Consider the following 16,529-nt stretch of genomic DNA (forward strand, 5'->3'; position numbering starts at 1 on the left):
ATACAGCACATTATTTTTGAATTTGTATATTTATTTTATTCATGCATAAACACGTCGTTTATTATTTTATTCGGAACTGGAAGTATTATTTCCTTTTTAAGAAACTCTCTTTTGTTTCATCAGCTTAGTGGAGGGTGTCCCCAAAATTTTGTACATTCTTTTAAACCAGTTTCAGATTTTAGTCGACGTCATAATGACGTCACCGGTGGACCCCACCCCCTTCCAGACCAAAGAGAGATTACTCTCACTGAACGAACGCGGTCGTCTCTCTCTCTCTCTCTCTCTCTCTCTCTCTCTCTCACTCTCTCTCTCTCTCTCTCGATCTCGATCTTCAATCTCCAATCTTCGATCTTCAGTTTTCGATCTTCAATCTTCAATGTTCGATCTTCAATCTCTAATCTTCGATATTCAATCTTCAATCTCCATTATTCAATCTTCGATATTCAATCTCTAATCTTCGATATTCAATCTTCAATCTCCATTATTCAATCTCTAATCTTCATTCTTCAATCTTCGATATTCAATCCTCGATCTTCAATCTTCGAGGAAAAGCGAGAGAAAGCGAAGGAAGGGTTCGGCGTTGGGGAGATCTTCGGGAGAGGAAACGAGAAGAAGAAGAAGAAGATATTGAAATGCGATCGGATGTCGGAGGAGGAGGCGGAGAGGAGGAGGACCTCCAACTCGGCCGGTAGATGGCCTTGCAGATGTCATGGCAGCCGAATCTGCAGAAAAGGAAGAACGGAGCGCCGCCTCTCGGTCTGAAGAACCTCGGCAACACCTGCTACCTCAACAGTGTTCTGCAGTGCCTTACCTACACCCCGCCCCTCGCCAACTTCTGCCTCCTCGGCCAGCACACTCGTCTCTGTAAGCCCTCTCAACCCTCAATTAGCTCCTCTCTCAAACCTAGTTCAGCTCTTTTGGAATTTTGCGCATGAACAATTGATGGAAAACGAAGAATGTATTTCATTTCGTGCTTGATTTTTGAATCTATCATTTTTTATGAATGAAAATGGACGATTTCTTCGTTTGCAGTCAGAAAGAAAAATATTCTTAACCTTTAGGAAATATTTTCTTGAAAACAATCCTTTAGGAAGGATGTTTATCTCCAGAAAAAAACTACTTAACATTTCTGTATGAGTTATTTTTGTTGGAGATTGAAACTGGTTGTGATACCATTTTAGAACTCGCGCACTTACAATCGGGTTAAAAACTATTGACTAATATATTTTTTTTAAGAGTAAAAGCTAAGACTCCTTTTATGCAATTATTAGGGATCTATAAACTTTATCAAATTTAATGCAACTTATCTTTTAAGAGAGATGCAACAAACTAAGAGAGCCTCTAGATGAAGCTAATGGAAATCCTATCCGAATACTAAGAATAAAATGCAGTTCCATTATGGTGGTACATCAGCTGCCAGTTCTGGAACTCCCAGTTCTAATTGGAGCATGTAGATCAGTAAATGGATTTGTATGAATAGCCACTTCAGTTGTGCTCTCGAATGAAATCTTAACATTAGATACAATATTTGTCTCCAACACGTTCAACTGTTGTGCAGGCAGGAAGAAGGATGGAGAAGATGGCAAGAAAGAATGCCCTTTCTGCATCTTAGAGAGGCGAATTTCAAGGTCTCTCAGCATCGACGGCACGATCGATGCGCCGGCCAAGATCGAGAGCTCTCTTCGGCTGTTTGCGGAGCATTTCCAGTGGGGAAGACAGGAGGATGCTCATGAATTCCTACGTTATGTCATCGATGCTTGCCATAACACCTGCCTTAAGCTGCTCCAGGTTGCTTCCTCAGACAAGAACAGGGTTGGTGGCAGAGAGGCTAACACGATTGTGAAACAAATATTTGGGGGATCTCTTCTGAGTCAGGTAAAATGTCTCTCGTGCAGTGCAGAATCGAACAAGATTGATGAGATCATGGATATTAGTCTTGATCTCCACCAGAGTAACACGCTGCTTGATGCACTCAAACGTTTCTTTCGGCCCGAAATTTTGAGCGGCAGTAACAAATACTCCTGTAGCAGGTAAACCCCATTGTTCTTGCGGTCCTCAGTTTTTTTATCATCTAATGCTATAATTTCTCCACAATTTGTTCTTAATTGATCCCAATTTCTGGTTTACTTGATCCTTTTTCAGCTGTAAGAAACTCTCTGAAGCCAGAAAACAGATTTCTGTACTTGAGGCTCCCAACGTGCTTGTTATCCAGCTCAAGGTTTTTATCCGTGCATATTCTGACAATTTTTCCTATAAAAATTAAATTTTGGATTATGGCTCGTACTTTTTGGCCTAAATTTAGAATAAGTGACATTGAATGTCATTAAATTCTGATATGAATTTTCATCTCAGAGGTTCGAAGGAATTTATGGGGCGAAGATAAACAAGGACATCACGTTTGAAGAAGGGTTGGTGCTTTCAAGCTTTATGTGCAAAGCAAGCCAGGTATGATCTGCATTTTTTATTCTCTATTTACCCGTAAATTTTGTTGATTTTCAAGGTGTTCACTTAGTTTTCCCCTGATCATTTTGTTTCGTTTATTCTCTTGTATGCTGATGAAAACTCGAACTTGCTCTGGTGAAAAGATGGACTGATGGATGTAGTTGAAACAAGTGTCAACCCAAATTAAATAAGTGTAGCATGAACCAAACAGAAGCGAGAGTAGCTCGAAATAAGTGTCATTTGTCTTAAAACTTAAAAGAATGAATGCTGCTCCATGGAAATGTCCAAGGCCGAGATAAATGCTGTCCTCGGTTCAAAAATATTATTATTTTATTTGAAGAAAGAGGGGAGATCACCTGCGAATGGTGATCGATCCAATTTAAATGATATATATTCTGTGAAATAAATGGCAGACTGACATGATCCTCTCTCCAACCTGCACTCCGTCAGAAACCGGTATGGGATAAGAATCTCCACATCATGTAGGTCGCTGAGCGTCGATACAGCCCTTGCCTTAAAAACAACTTCATTGTGGTGCTGCCATATTTCTCATAATACGGCGTGGAGCCTTCTCCGCTCCATACATCCCCTTTATGTGCCGCCCAGGATCAAGCTCCAACAGGCTTGTCAGAAGTGACATCAAACCCAACCCCGTGAGCTCCTGTGGACTCCACATCACCTGGGCGAATGAGCACTAAAAAAAAAGGTAAGAAAAATTCTCTTCTCCCTGGGTGCACATGGGCACACTGCCGATGTATCCAGGAGCATATGCTTCCGTACAACTCGGATCTTAACTCTCCTCCTCAAGAGTAGCCATCCAAAAATCTCATCTTTAAATGAACCTTTTGCTTTCAAAGAAGTTGGACAGTAAGGATGGTAGACTCCTCGCCCATTGAGGCCTCGTGGATCTTCTTTTATGCATCCTGAACTGAGAAGACTGTGCCTCTACCCATCCAGCCATCCCTTCTCCTGCTCGAAGACCGTAGTTCTAACAAAGCCTGCTGCATGTTTTAGTAAAAAAAAAAGCCTGCTGCATGTTCAGCAGGTCTTCCACCCTCTGGTCTGAAAGACGGCTCTCCAAAATTGGGTTCCATGTGACATCCCAACATTCTCTAACCCATGTTTGAGGGTTCCTTACCTGCTGGAATTGGCGTGGGAACTCTTCCTGTACATACCTTGGGTTGACTAACAATCCATCCTGTAGCGGAATTATGAACTTCCCCCGACGGGCTTCAAATAACCAAATATACAATTGTATCATAGTGGGATGAATTTAACTTTGATGCAAAGCAGCGGTAGGAGATTTATAATTGTTTGAGAATGCTGAAAGTGGATTAAATCAAATGAACTTACGGAGTGGTTGGTGGTCTCCGATATTCTCATGTATGATAATGATGATTGAAAACATTGATGTATTTTATTTGATTTTTATCAGTCATTTGAGAAGAGGTGGTTGCTAGATTGTGAGTGTTCATACAAGATAGTGATGATTAAAGAAATGAATGTAACTAGTCTGTGTACATGAGGTTCGATAATGTTTTTTCTGATTCCTTTTAAAAAAATGATGTTTTTCTGATGTTACTTTTAATGACCCAGGATCCGCATCCGGAATATGATCTATTTGGCAGTATTGTACACTCTGGGTACTCTTCAGACTCGGGTCACTACTATGCTTACATAAAGGTGTGTTCTTCTTTTTCCTCATTTCAGGAAAAAAACATATTCTTCTTCAGAAAAAAACTACCAATATTTTTTTACCCTGCAGAAAAGATATTTTCTCTTCTTCTTTTAGAAAAATTCGAATCTTTCAAAAAGTATCTTCTTCATGAAAAACATTTTCTTCTTCATCTCCTTCTTCTTCAGAAAGAAATCTTTTGAGAATAAATTTATATAAAGTCGCATTCTTCTTCTTCTTCTTCATCTTCAGGGAAAAACTTCTTCAGAAAAGAACTTTTCAGAAAAATCTTATTCAGAAGAAAATTTCGGATTGCGACCTGTTGTGGATCTAAACAACATTTCATCAAGAATGGATGCAGTCGAAGAGACTCAGATTCTCTGTAATTGAATATTGATCATAAATTCTGGTTAAAATACTCTACTGTAGAGAATGAGGAAAACCAGAAATTTTACTGCCCAGAGAAAATCAGAAATCGATGGGCGCCAAGAGATTGGCTGCATCTGCCTGCCTTCAATTGAGATGCGGAGTGAAGCCGGATCAGATCTCACTCCCATAAGTTAAAATCTGGAAGAATCTCTTGCGCTCCGCTCCCTTTTTCAAATAGCCTGCTGATTTCTTAATACCGGAAATGCCTCCTCCTTATTCATTTCAATCTGCACGTGCACCGCCAGTCGCACGCGCATTGCCTTGTTTGATCATTTCGTTGCATTGATAACTCCTTTGAAGAAGATTTAAAGAAAACTCCCGACTTCTTGAGAAAAACTTTATTCTTCAGAAATGAAGCTTCGTCTTCTGAAAAAATCTTCTTCAGAAAATATCTTCTTCATCGTCTTATTAGACTTCTTTTTATTACTCTTCTTAAAAGAAACGTTTCCTTCTTCATGAAAGAACTTCTACTTGGTCTTCTTGTCTTCTGAGAAATATTGCATGAATTGAATTTTCCTTGACAGGACCACACCGGTCGCTGGTACTGCTGCAACGATGCCTGTGTCTCCCTTTCCACTGCACAAACTGTTCTATCTGAGAAGGTTTATATCCTCTTTTACATGAGAAGCAACCAAAAGCCGAAAACCCGCCTCGAAGAAAACCGTCGTAAAAGAACTTCTGTGCCATCGGATCATAAACCAAAGCCTGAGATCACCCCAAAACCATCAGAGAACGGCGGAGGCCATTGCCATGAAAAGGCTTCATCAAAGACTACTAAGGACAATAATTTGTCATTGAAGCCACAAATGAGGGCTGTCAACTCCGAAGAAGAGGCAAAAAGAGATGATCGACCTCAATCAAGTTCTTCAGTCGGGGATAGCTGCAAAAGGAAGGCAGAGGCCGGACTGGAGAACTACAAGGAAGCGTATGTTCTTTCTTTCTTTCTTCTGTGATCATCTCAATGTTGATTTCCGGTTGTCAATGTCATCGATACTTCGAAAATGACAAAAGGTTGACATGATTGATGGTAGATGTTAACCATCGTCATCATAAATTTGACGTTTTTGTTGAATTTTGGTTAAAATGATATCCTCAATGCCACCGCTGATTCAAATCAATGATGACGATATCGTCAACGTCATAATCGCTGAATCAATGTCAATCTCAACGACTCAAGTAGAAAATGACGGTGTTGACGAATTTGGCTGTCAGACAGTCAGTTGATGGTTGGTGTCTATGATAGACGCCAACCATCTACCATAGTAAAGTAGTCAGCAAATTTTAGTTTATAATTTCAGCTGCTTCAATGTCATTGATTCTGATCGACGACGATGATGACGGTGGAAAACTTTCAAATTTCTGGATATGTGACGATGAGGTGCCCGTGACATCGTCAATTATCGTTATCAATGCCAATATCACCTAACCGTAGAGGATATGACGAAGATGTCAACAAATTTGGATGTTGAATCGCTGACAGATGATGTCAAATCTCCGTCAACGTGAAGATACATTTTTGGTAAATTTTGGTTCATAGTTATCAACTGTATCAACATTGATCCTGGTTGACAACGACGATGACAGAAAAATTCAACTCTGGACAACGCCGATGTTGACCTTGTCATCATCATCGTGACAGGCTGAAAATCTTCCTGCAGAGTTAGGCACTGTCAACAGACACTACAACGTCGACGTCTTTGACCAACGTTGGAAATGACAATCTCCAGAGTTGGAAACGATCTTTTTTCTACGTCTCTTTTGCTAGATTCTGGTTTAAAATAGACAGCTATCAACATCATCGTTCTTCGCTGACGATGATGGAAATTTAAATAACTGGAGGTTTATGTTTCAAGCAAAAATCACTGGACGTTTGACAAAGATGCTGCTGTTGACATAGTCATCGTCATCCGGACGTGTTCGACATTTTTCCCACCTGCTGTTCTTGAAGGTAGATTAATTGATTGATCGATCGATCGATCTCATGTTGGTGTAGGATCGCTGCCGAGGTGTCGAGGAAACTGCGATCGTGCGGGTGGGCGGATGAAGTGCAAGAATTCATGCGAGATCGGAAGCGGATCTGCATGGAGTCGGCGGATCGAGGCGACCGAATTGAGCTTAAGTAATTGGAAACGATCATCGTTGAGATCAAGATCGAGATCGCCGTCTTCCTAACGAGATTTGATTGACACAGGAAATTGCTGGTGGAGGAAGCGAGGAAGGTGTTCACGGCGAGAATTCCGATATCCGTGCGGCAGAGTTTGATTGAGGAGCTGAAGCTGCTCAGGCTGGGGAAGGTGACGCTAGAAGAGCGCTAGGCGAGGGACGGAGAGCTTCTCTCTTGTGTCCTCTTTCGTCTGCAATAGAGGAGGTAATTTTTGTGGGAAGTCTAGAGAGATATAGATGAGCGCTGTTTTCATTTTTGTTTAACGGCCATTTAATCTTGCAAAGCTCTCTCTCTCTCTCTGTCTTCTAAGCTCTTCCTCTCTCTTAGAAGCTCTCTCTCCCTCTCTCTCATAAAGCTCTCTCTCTCTCTGCAAAGCTCTCATTATCTGCATAGCTCTCTCTCTCTGCAAAGCTCTCATTATCTGCGTAGCTCTCTCTTTATCTGCACAGCACTCTCTCTCACTCTCACTCTTTCTGCATAGCTCTCTCTCTATCTCTCTCTGCACATCTCTCTCTCTCTCTCTCTGCATAGCTCTCTCTCTCTCTCTCTCTCTTTCTGCATGGCTTTCTCTCCCCTGCATAGCTCTTTCTCTCTCTTTCTCTGCATAGCTCTTTCTCTCTCTGCACATCTCTCTCTTTCTCTGCATAGCTCTTTCTCTCTCTGCACATCTCTCTCTTTCTCTGCATAGTTCTTTCTCTCTCTGCACATCTCTCTTTCTCTGCATAGCTCTCTCTCACTCTGCATAGCACACTCGCTCCCTCTCCCTCTCTCTCTCTCTCTCACTCCTGTCTCTACCTCTCTCTCTCCCTCCCTTTCACTCTCTCTCTCTCTCTCTCTTACTTCCTTTGCTCTCTTCCTTCCCTCCCTTCTCTCTCTCTATTGCCCCTCTCCCTTCTCTCTTCCTCTCTCTCTCTCATTTCCGTCCGTCTCTCTCCTGTTCTCCCTCCTCTGTCCCTTCCTCTCTCTCTCTCTCTCACTTCCATCCGTCTCTCTCTCGTTCTTCCTCCTCTCTCTCTCGCTTACTCCTCCCTCCTCTTCTCTCTCTCTCTCTCTTCTCTTCTCTATCGCTCCCCTCTTCTTTTCTCTCTCTCTCTCTCTCTCTCTCTCTCTCTCTTTCTCTCCTCCCATTCTGAGTCTTTCCCTCTCTCTCTTCCCTTTCTCATTCTCCTCTCTCTCTCTCTCTCTCTCTCTCTTTCTCTCCTCCCATTCTGACTCTTTCCCTCTCTCTCTCTCTCTCTCTCTCTCTCTCTCTCTCTCTCTCCTCCCCCTCTCCCTCTTCCCCTCTCTCTCTCTCTCTCTCTTTCTCTCCTCCCATTCTGAGTCTTTCCCTCTCTCTCTCTCCTCCCATTCTCATTATCCTCTCTCTCTTTCTCTCTCTTTCTCTCCTCCCATTCTGAGTCTTTCCCTCTCTCTCTCCTCCCTTTCTCATTCTCCTCTCTCTCTCTCTCTCTCTCTCTCTCTCTTTCTCTCCTCCCATTCTGAGTCTTTCCCTCTCTCTCTCCCCTCCCCTGCTCAGCACCCGCTCTCTCTCCACCGATCCTCCTTTCCCGCTCTCCCTTTCCCTCTCTTTCTCTCCTCCCATTCTGAGTGAGTCTTCCTCTCTCTCTCCCTTTCTCATTCTCCTCTCTCTCTCTCTCTCTCTCTCTCTCTCTCTCCCCCCCCCCTCTGTGTCTCTCTCTCTCTCTCTCTCCCCCCCCTTTCTCCTTGCCCTCTCTCTCTCTCTCTCTCTCTCTCTCTCTCTCTCTCCCCCCCTCCTGCGTCTTCCCCTCCCTCTCTCTCCTCCCATTCTCATTATCCTCTCTCTCTCCTCCCATTCTCATTATCCTCTCTCTCTTTCTCTCTCTTTCTCTCCTCCCATTCTGAGTCTTTCCCTCTCTCTCTCCCCCCTCTCTCTTTCTCTTCTCTCTCTCTCTCTCTCTCTCTCTTTCTCTCCTCCCCTTCTGAGTCTTTCCCTCTCTCTCTCTCTCCTCCCACTCTCATTTTCCTCTCTCTCTCTCTCTCTCTCTCTCTCTCTCTCTCTCTTTCTCTCCTCCCATTCTGAGTCTTTCCCTCTCTCTCTCTCCTCCCATTCTCATTATCCTCTCTCTCTCCTCCCATTCTCATTATCCTCTCTCTCTTTCTCTCTCTTTCTCTCCTCCCATTCTGAGTCTTTCCCTCTCTCTCTCCTCCCTTTCTCATTCTCCTCTCTCTCTCTCTCTCTCTCTCTCTCTCTCTCTCTTTCTCTCCTCCCATTCTGAGTCTTTCCCTCTCTCTCTCTCTCCTCCCATTCTCATTGTCCTCTCTCTCTCTCTCTCTCTCTCTCTCTCTTTCTCTCCTCCCATTCTGAGTCTTTCCCTCTCTCTCTCTCCTCCCTTTCTCCTTCTTCTTCTCTCTCTCTTTCTCTCCACCCATTCTGGGTCTTCCCCCCTCTCTCCCTCTCTCCCCTCCCTTTCTCATTCTCCTTCTCTCTCTCTCTCACTCTCCTCTATGTTGAATGGACTGACTCTTCTCGCTCCTTCCATGCTTGCTTTCTCTTCCCTCCTATTTCCCTCTCTCTGTACTCGTTCCCTCTTTGCTCTCTCTCCTCTCTCTTCTCTTCTGTCTTAGCTCTCTCTTTCTCTCTTCTCTTTTGTCTTAGCTCTCTCTTTCTCTCTTCTCGTCTGCCTTAGCTCTCTCTTTCTCTCTCTCTTCTCTTTTATCTTAGCTCGCTCTTTCTCTCTCCTCTCCCCTCTTCTCTTTTGTCTTAGCTCTCTCATTCTCTCTCTTCCCTCTTCTCTTCTGTCTTAGCTCTCTCGTTCTTCTCTTCTGTCTTATTTCTCTCTCTTCTCTCTTCTCTTTTGTCTTAGCTCTCTCGTTCTTCTCTTCTGTCTTATTTCTCTCTCTTCTCTCTTCTCTTTTGTCTTAGCTCTCTCGTTCCCTCACTCTCTCTTCTCTCTTCTCTTCCGTCTTAGCTCTCTCGTCCTCTCTCTCTCTCTTCTCTCTTCTCTTCTGTCTTAGCTCTCTCGTTCTCTCTCTCTCTCTCTTCTCTTCTGTCTTAGTTCTCTCCTTTTTTTCTCTCTTTTCTTCTGTCTTAATCCTCTCTCTTCTCTCTCTCTCTCTCTTTTCTCTTCTCTTCTGTCTTAGTTCTCTCTTTCTCTTTTCTCTCTTCTCTTCTCTTCTGTCTTAGTTCTCTCTTTCTCTTTTCTCTCTTCTCTTCTCTTCTGTCTTAGCTCTCTTTCTCTCTTTTGTCCTCTCCTCTTCTGCCTTATTTCTCTCTCTTCTCTCTTCTCTCCTCTCTTCTCTTCTGCCATATTTCTCTCTTTCTCTCTCTTTCTCTCTCTTCTCTCTTCTCTCCTGTCTTTTCTCTTCTCTCCTCTCTTCTTTTCTATCTTATTTCTCTCTCTCTCTCTCTCTCTCTCTCTCTCCTCTTCTGTCTTAGTTCTCTCTCCCTGTCTTCTCTCCTGTCTTATTGTCTCTCTTTCTCTTTCTCCCTCTCTTCTCTCCTGTCTTATTCTCTCCCTCTCTTTCGTCTCTCTTTCTCTTCTGTCTTAGTTCTCTCTCCCTGTTTTCTCTCCTGACTTATTCTCTCTCTCTCTCTCTCCCTATCTCTCTCTCGTCTCCTCTTCTGTCTTAGTTCTCTCTCCCTGTCTTATTGCCTCTCTCTCTCTCTCTCTTTCTCCCTCTCTTCTCTCTTGTCTTATTCTCTCTCTCTCTCGTCTCTCTTCTCTTCTGTCTTAGTTCTCTTTCCCTGTCTTCTCTCCTGTCTTATTCTCTCTCTCTCTCTCTCTCTCTCTCTCTCTCTCCCTAGGCATCGAGGATCGGATTGTATTGGATCGTTCAAATCTTGATCGAAAGATTCGAACGAACAAATGCCTATTTGAACAATCTGTTCAAATCTTTTGATCGAACAGACCCTTTGGTCGTGTTCAATCGAAAATTTCGAACGAACAATTTTGATCGTTCGTGTTGGATTGCCATTTGTTCGAACTTGTTCGAACAAGTTCGAACAAATGGCCAGCGGTGCCAGCGACTGCTGGCGACTTTCTCTCTGGCTGCCGCTGACGGTTGCTGGGCGGCGCTGGGCAGCCGCTGGGTCGCGCTGGCCGTTGCTGGGCACCGCTGGCGCCGATAGATTCGAACATTCAATTCGATCCGATTCAAACAATGTGTTCGAATCAGATCGTATTCGAACATCGATCCGAACAGCCATCTTGTTCAAACAATCTGATCCGAACAGACCCGCAGATCGTGTTCGGATTGGATCTGAACTGTACAGATTGGTGTTCGGATTCAATTGTTCGAATGCCCGATCTGATCGAACATTCGAATGATCTGTCCGAATCCCCGATCCCTATTTCTCCCTCTCTTCTCTCCTGTCTTATTCTCTCTCTCTCTCTCTCTATTTCTCCCTCTCTTCTCTCCTGTCTTATTCTCTCTCTCTCTTTCTCCCTCTCTTCTCTCCTGTCCTATTCTCTCTCTCTCTCTCTCTCTCTCTCTCTCTCTTTCTCCCTCTCTTCTCTCCTGTATTATTCTCTCTCTCTCTCTCTCTCTCTCTCTCTTTCTCCCTCTCTTCTCTCCTGTCTTATTCTATCTCTCTCTTCACTCTTCACTTCTGCCTTAGTTCTCTCTCTCTCTCTCTTCTCATCTTAGTTCTCTCTCCCTCCCTTCGCTACTGTCTTAGTTTTCTTCCCTCTCTTCTCTCCTGCCTTATTCTCTCTCTCTCTCTCTCTCTCTCTCTCTTTCTCCCTCTCTTCTCTCCTCTCTTATTCTATCTCTCTCTCTCTCTTCACTCTTCACTTCTGCCTTAGTTCTCTCTCTCTCTCTCTCTCTCTCTTCTCATCTGTCTTAGTTCTCTCTCCCTCTCTTTTCTACTGTCTTAGTTTTCTCTCCCTCTCTTCTCTCCTGTCTTATTCTCTCTCTCTCTTGCTTTCTCCCTCTCTTCTCTCCTGTCTTATTCTCTCTCTCTCTCTCTCTCTTTCTCCCTTTCTTCTCTCATGTCTTATTCTCTCTCTCTCCCTCTCTTCTCTCCTGCCTTTAGGGATGGGAAGTTCGCTGTTCGTCGTTGAACGAACACTGTTCGTTGACGAACAAACAAGTGAAAAATCGTGTTCGCGTTTGTGTTCGGTTAGTTCGTGTTCGTTCACGAACAACCACGAACGAGATGTAATTTTGTAGACATATTTTAAGGAAAATGGAAATAATTAGGTATTTAAACGTACATTTAATTTGGTTTAACTGAATATCACTTTAAATTTGGTGGTCTATCTTAATATTAGATTTTAAATTAGATTGCCAAATTTAAGGTGACACCAAATTTGAGATAAAACTGTTACTTTAAATTTGGTGGTCTAACTGAATATTAATAATGTAATTGAACTTTGGTGTCAGTAATCTATTTTATGGAAATGATCAATAGGTTTGAAATACTTCATAGCTAGTGTATGGTTTAATAATTTTTATCAGTAGGTATTTTTCGTTGGCATTAGTCACTGTATGATTTTTTCATGAAAATAATTAGTAGATGTGAAATCATTAAATGACTTGTAGTTATCTTTCTTGGAAGTAATCGATAGGTGGGAAATTTTTTAATATGTAGACATATAGTTTATGTAATATTTATGTAATAATTTTTACATAAACAGTATTTATGTAATATGTAGACATATAGTTTAATCTAAACTCTACAAGCATTACTCTATACTTAATGATTCAATCATTACAAAGATTCATTGAGTACAAAATATGAAACATATATTCACTGGCTAAATTTTAAAGGACAGTGCAATCCAAAAAGTAAATAGATTGCTCTGTCAACGGAGTCTCACAAACATAAAAAAGTGGAACTTGATGAGCCATCCGTTGCCGCCCCTGCGGGTTAGTTCGACAAGTTCTGGAGAGGCAACGTGATTGACATTAAATTGGAAAGAAGCAACCATTGCTGGAGTGAAGTTGTGATGCTCCCAAAATATGTTGTCACTCCATTGAGTGCTGTCTACTTCTCTGCCACGCCTTGCGGAGGTGTGGGGATCAAATATGAAGTCTGGTGGAGTGAGGGAAATGATCACTGTAAGGATGCACTTGGTACTTACCCCAATTAGTGCAATTTGGACTGCACAGAATGGCTCTGCATCCCCTTTGGCGGAATCGTTCATGGCTTTGGCGCTATCATCACTGCCAGATTCGGACTCTGAGTTGACGATGAGAACAGTAGAGTCTTGGGGTTTCTTTGCTCATCTCCATAGGAGAAGTCGTACACTACGCTGTGGTATGCACCTTGATTGGGCTCCTGCTTCCTCTTCTGTCCCCATGAGGCCATCAACATTGAGCGAGCCTCGAAAACTGGGTGCAACATAATCCATGGTACCTGTTTTTCCAAAATTTACATACAATGTATGAGAGAAATAATGTTCCAAGGAGTTCAAAATAAAAATTTTTAGTTTAAACCGAAGACATCCAAATGTCATATATACCAAAAAAATTTAAAGCACCTTTTGATGGTATTTATTCCACTACTAACCCCTGCGGTACATGGTAAGACAATAGAAAGTAAATAATCAATATGTGCATTATTGTACAATGCAGAAATAAAAAATGCATAATAAAAATGAGATATACCTAGAGATTTCAGGCTACCATCCTTCCTCTGCAGTTTCTTCGTCAGAATCCCCTTCCACTACTTCAACTTCTTCAATCTCAGGCAATGACTCTGCTATGTTTCTTTCTGGATGATGTTGCCTCAACCAACATTTTAGTGTCATCAGTATTGACATGTTCTCCACTAAAAGCCTTGAATGTTTCTACGTGCAAATTCCACGACCAACGAAGAAGCATTCAACTGGTGCATTTGAACGCACAAACATGAAGATGTGCCAAAATAGAAAGCTATGGGAATCTCTTGCATCCGTTGCCTTGCCACTATAAGAGAGCATCAATCGACACATAGGACATTTGTGGTAACTCTATAATTCGTCGTTCACTAATGGGGTGACATAATCTTATAGTGGGAACACTTGTGCAAGCCTTGTCTTCATGGATGGTATGTAGCTCTTATCCATCTTGACTTCCTCGTCATCACCCATACATTGTTGTTGACTCCTGCCGTCACCTCCTATGTTGTGGTCATCCCTCAAATTTGGGACTTCCTCCTCACCGATGTCATTCAGTAGTCTTTGTATACATGCCACCAAGGTGTCACGATCCTCTAGAGTGATGGAGTCTTATTTAATATGTGGATCTACAAGTGACGCAACAGAGAACACAATATTTCCTCGAATGCGAGCCTCGTACTTAGACAGTTTTGGTCTCATGGTTCTACATGTGATTTGGATGGTGGCTCGTAGTTCCACTGTGAGGAAAACACTTTTTGGGAAAAAGGCGTCCGTGGTCTATGGCATCAATCTGTTCACGAAGGTGTTCATCAAGGACTTAGAGTGATGATAAAACTGTTGCCGCTGTCACATGTTTAGAGCTGCAAACAGTATCTGGTGCTTCGTGGAAAGGCTTTAAAATTGGAGCAAAATGTGCCACCATTTGCCACTCATGGTCATCAATCACAAAATTTTTCTCTGCCGTGCTCTCCTGCTAAAAAAGACCCATCTTGTGCAACATTTTTCTCTTCTGATATGCTACCTGCAACATTTCATGTGTGGAGTCCCATATAGTCTTCATATCCAACACTAATTTTTTACTTTTAGACATCTTTAATTGCGTATACCATTGGACATAGCTCCTCCGTCTGTCATCCAATGAACGAATTGCTGCAACAATTTGACTCACTCTTGTAACCAAGTCTCCCAACGAGGTAGATCGCCCAACCCATCGTCTTCGTGCTTCTTCGAACTCCCCATCCATTAGCACCGCTGCCTCGTTGAGTGTAAGTGGCAGTGGAATTCCCAATGCATTCAACTCATCTTGCATTGCAATATTATGACACATGTAATACAAGGCATGTGCCGAGTTTGATCGAAGTTGGGGTTCACTTTTCTTACTACATTTGTCAACGATGTAATCATCGATCTATTGTTACTTGCGTTATCTGTCGTAATAGCAATTACTTTCCTCCCCAGGCCAAAGTCGACCAACACCTCTAGCAGAAGTTGTGCAAGGTAACTCCCACTATGTGGTCCATCAATTTTCTTTACCGCCAAGACACATTCTTCAAGTTTCCAGTCGTCTGTGACCCAATGTACAGTGATTCCCAATAAGGGAATTATATTTTCACTTGTTCATGCATCTGTTGTTAGGCAAACACCTCTAACATTTGATAGAGAGTGTACCAGCTTTTGCTTCTCTTGTCGGAAGAAGACCTTCGCGTATTCACGAATGGTTGTTGAGCATGGTATTCTAATCTTATGTTTTGCACAATAAAATAATACTTCTCTGAAACTTTTGTCCTCAACGATCGTCCACGCTTGGTTAGTGATACATATAAATCCAGTGAGCATCTCCTTTGTTCCCTCAAATGTGATAACTAGTAAGAAGGTATTCTGCCCTATTGGCGAACCCAACATTCCAAAAGTAGATTGTTGACCACCAGAACTTGATTCATCCTCTGTCCTTGGGACTTGTTTACCTTTCAGCTGATCGTGCAGTTCGTTATGACTCTTCTGCAAGTGCCTCCAAAACATAGTTGTCGTCCTGTCTTTGTTTATCTCAATAGTTGTAATCCTTAGAGGGTTGTTCATACTGGTTTGGGTCGAACTCTTCAAAATATTGCATGGCTTGCGATTCTCGCCCACAACGCTTTCTCTGTAAGGTTTATCAGAGTAGTGGTACATGTCTCTCGTTTACCGGAATGATCTTGTGCCTTTTCAACATTTTCACCCATCGGATTTGAATTGATGCCCCTATAAGCTTCATCAATACTCATAGAGGATAAGCCTTTCCAAGACGTCTCCTTCAAGAAGAATGCAACTGTTTATGTGCTGTATCAATTCTCATTATCATTATGCAACTGGTCATAGATAGATACATTGATATATAGAAACATATCTAAAAGCAATTTTCATAATGCAACTGAAAGATCAAACATGTAAATGTTGCTTCATATGACCATTCATTATGGGCTACCAATCAATAAGTAAGAGTATCATTTGGAATATGCGTTATAATCAAAACAACAAACACATAGCAAAACAAAGAAATACATAACTCATACGGTGCATTAGAATCAAAACAATGTCCGTAATCACGTACCTTCTTGTACTTAACCGGAGGGGATGTCTTGCCGAAGGGTAATGTGGACGAAGAGCCGCCCATAGGGCCTTGTCGGAGGCAGGAATGAGAGAGCAAGAGGCTGAGGGGATGCCTTGCCTGAGACGGGATCAATGAGGGAGAACATGATAAACGACGGAAAAAAGGGGCAAGAGGGGAGAGGGAGACGGTGGAGCGATGGAGAGGGAGAATGTGGGACCGATGGAGGGGGAGAAGGGAGCTGGAAAGGACTGAGGGGAACAGAGCTGGAGGGAGAGGGAGAAGGGGCAGGAGGGGGACTGACGGGAGAGGAAGAAGGGGAGACGGGAGAGGGAGGAGGGAGGAACAATGGAGGGCGAGAAGGGAGGTGACGGGAGAGGAAGAAGGGAAGAAGGGAGAAGGGGCAGGAAGGGGCCTGACGGGAGAGGGAGGAGGGGAGAAAAATGGAGGGGGTGAAAGGAGCTGACGGGAGAGGGAGAAGAAGAAACCAGAGAGGAAGATCTCCGGTGAGGGAGACCACCGAAGAGGGAGAACAAGGTGGGAACTAAGGGGAATAGCAGCTGGCGGGATCTGGGGTCTGGGGGGAATAGGGGGAAGACCAAGGACGTGCCTCGGGAAGGTAACATGTTCGCTAACGGTTCATCTGTTCGCGAACCGTTCACGAACATG

General features: G+C 43.0%; 1 protein-coding gene across 3 annotated transcripts; it reads left to right on the top strand.

Annotated features, from left to right (window-relative positions):
* The first annotated feature begins 271 nt into the window (after positions 1–271).
* On the top strand, positions 272–6,979 carry UBP25 (ubiquitin-specific protease 25). 3 transcript variants are annotated; one of them, XM_078582033.1, is made up of 9 exons: positions 272–864; positions 1,559–1,875; positions 1,951–2,030; positions 2,143–2,218; positions 2,353–2,445; positions 4,039–4,125; positions 5,071–5,471; positions 6,540–6,665; positions 6,738–6,979. In XM_078582033.1, exons 1-9 carry the CDS (start codon positions 693–695, stop codon positions 6,859–6,861), a joined length of 1,476 nt encoding a protein of 491 aa, XP_078438159.1. In that variant the 5' UTR covers positions 272–692; the 3' UTR covers positions 6,862–6,979. The 3 variants fall into 3 exon arrangements, with proteins under 3 accessions (XP_078438159.1, XP_078438158.1, XP_078438160.1); XM_078582034.1 differs by having other exon boundaries at positions 726–864; positions 1,559–1,812; positions 1,896–2,030; XM_078582032.1 differs by having other exon boundaries at positions 1,559–2,030.
* Positions 6,980–16,529: the final 9,550 nt, after the last annotated feature.

The sequence above is a fragment of the Wolffia australiana genome, chromosome 10 (genome assembly GCF_029677425.1).
Source record: "Wolffia australiana isolate 7733 chromosome 10, ASM2967742v1".
NCBI classification, from domain to species: Eukaryota; Viridiplantae; Streptophyta; class Magnoliopsida; order Alismatales; family Araceae; genus Wolffia; species Wolffia australiana.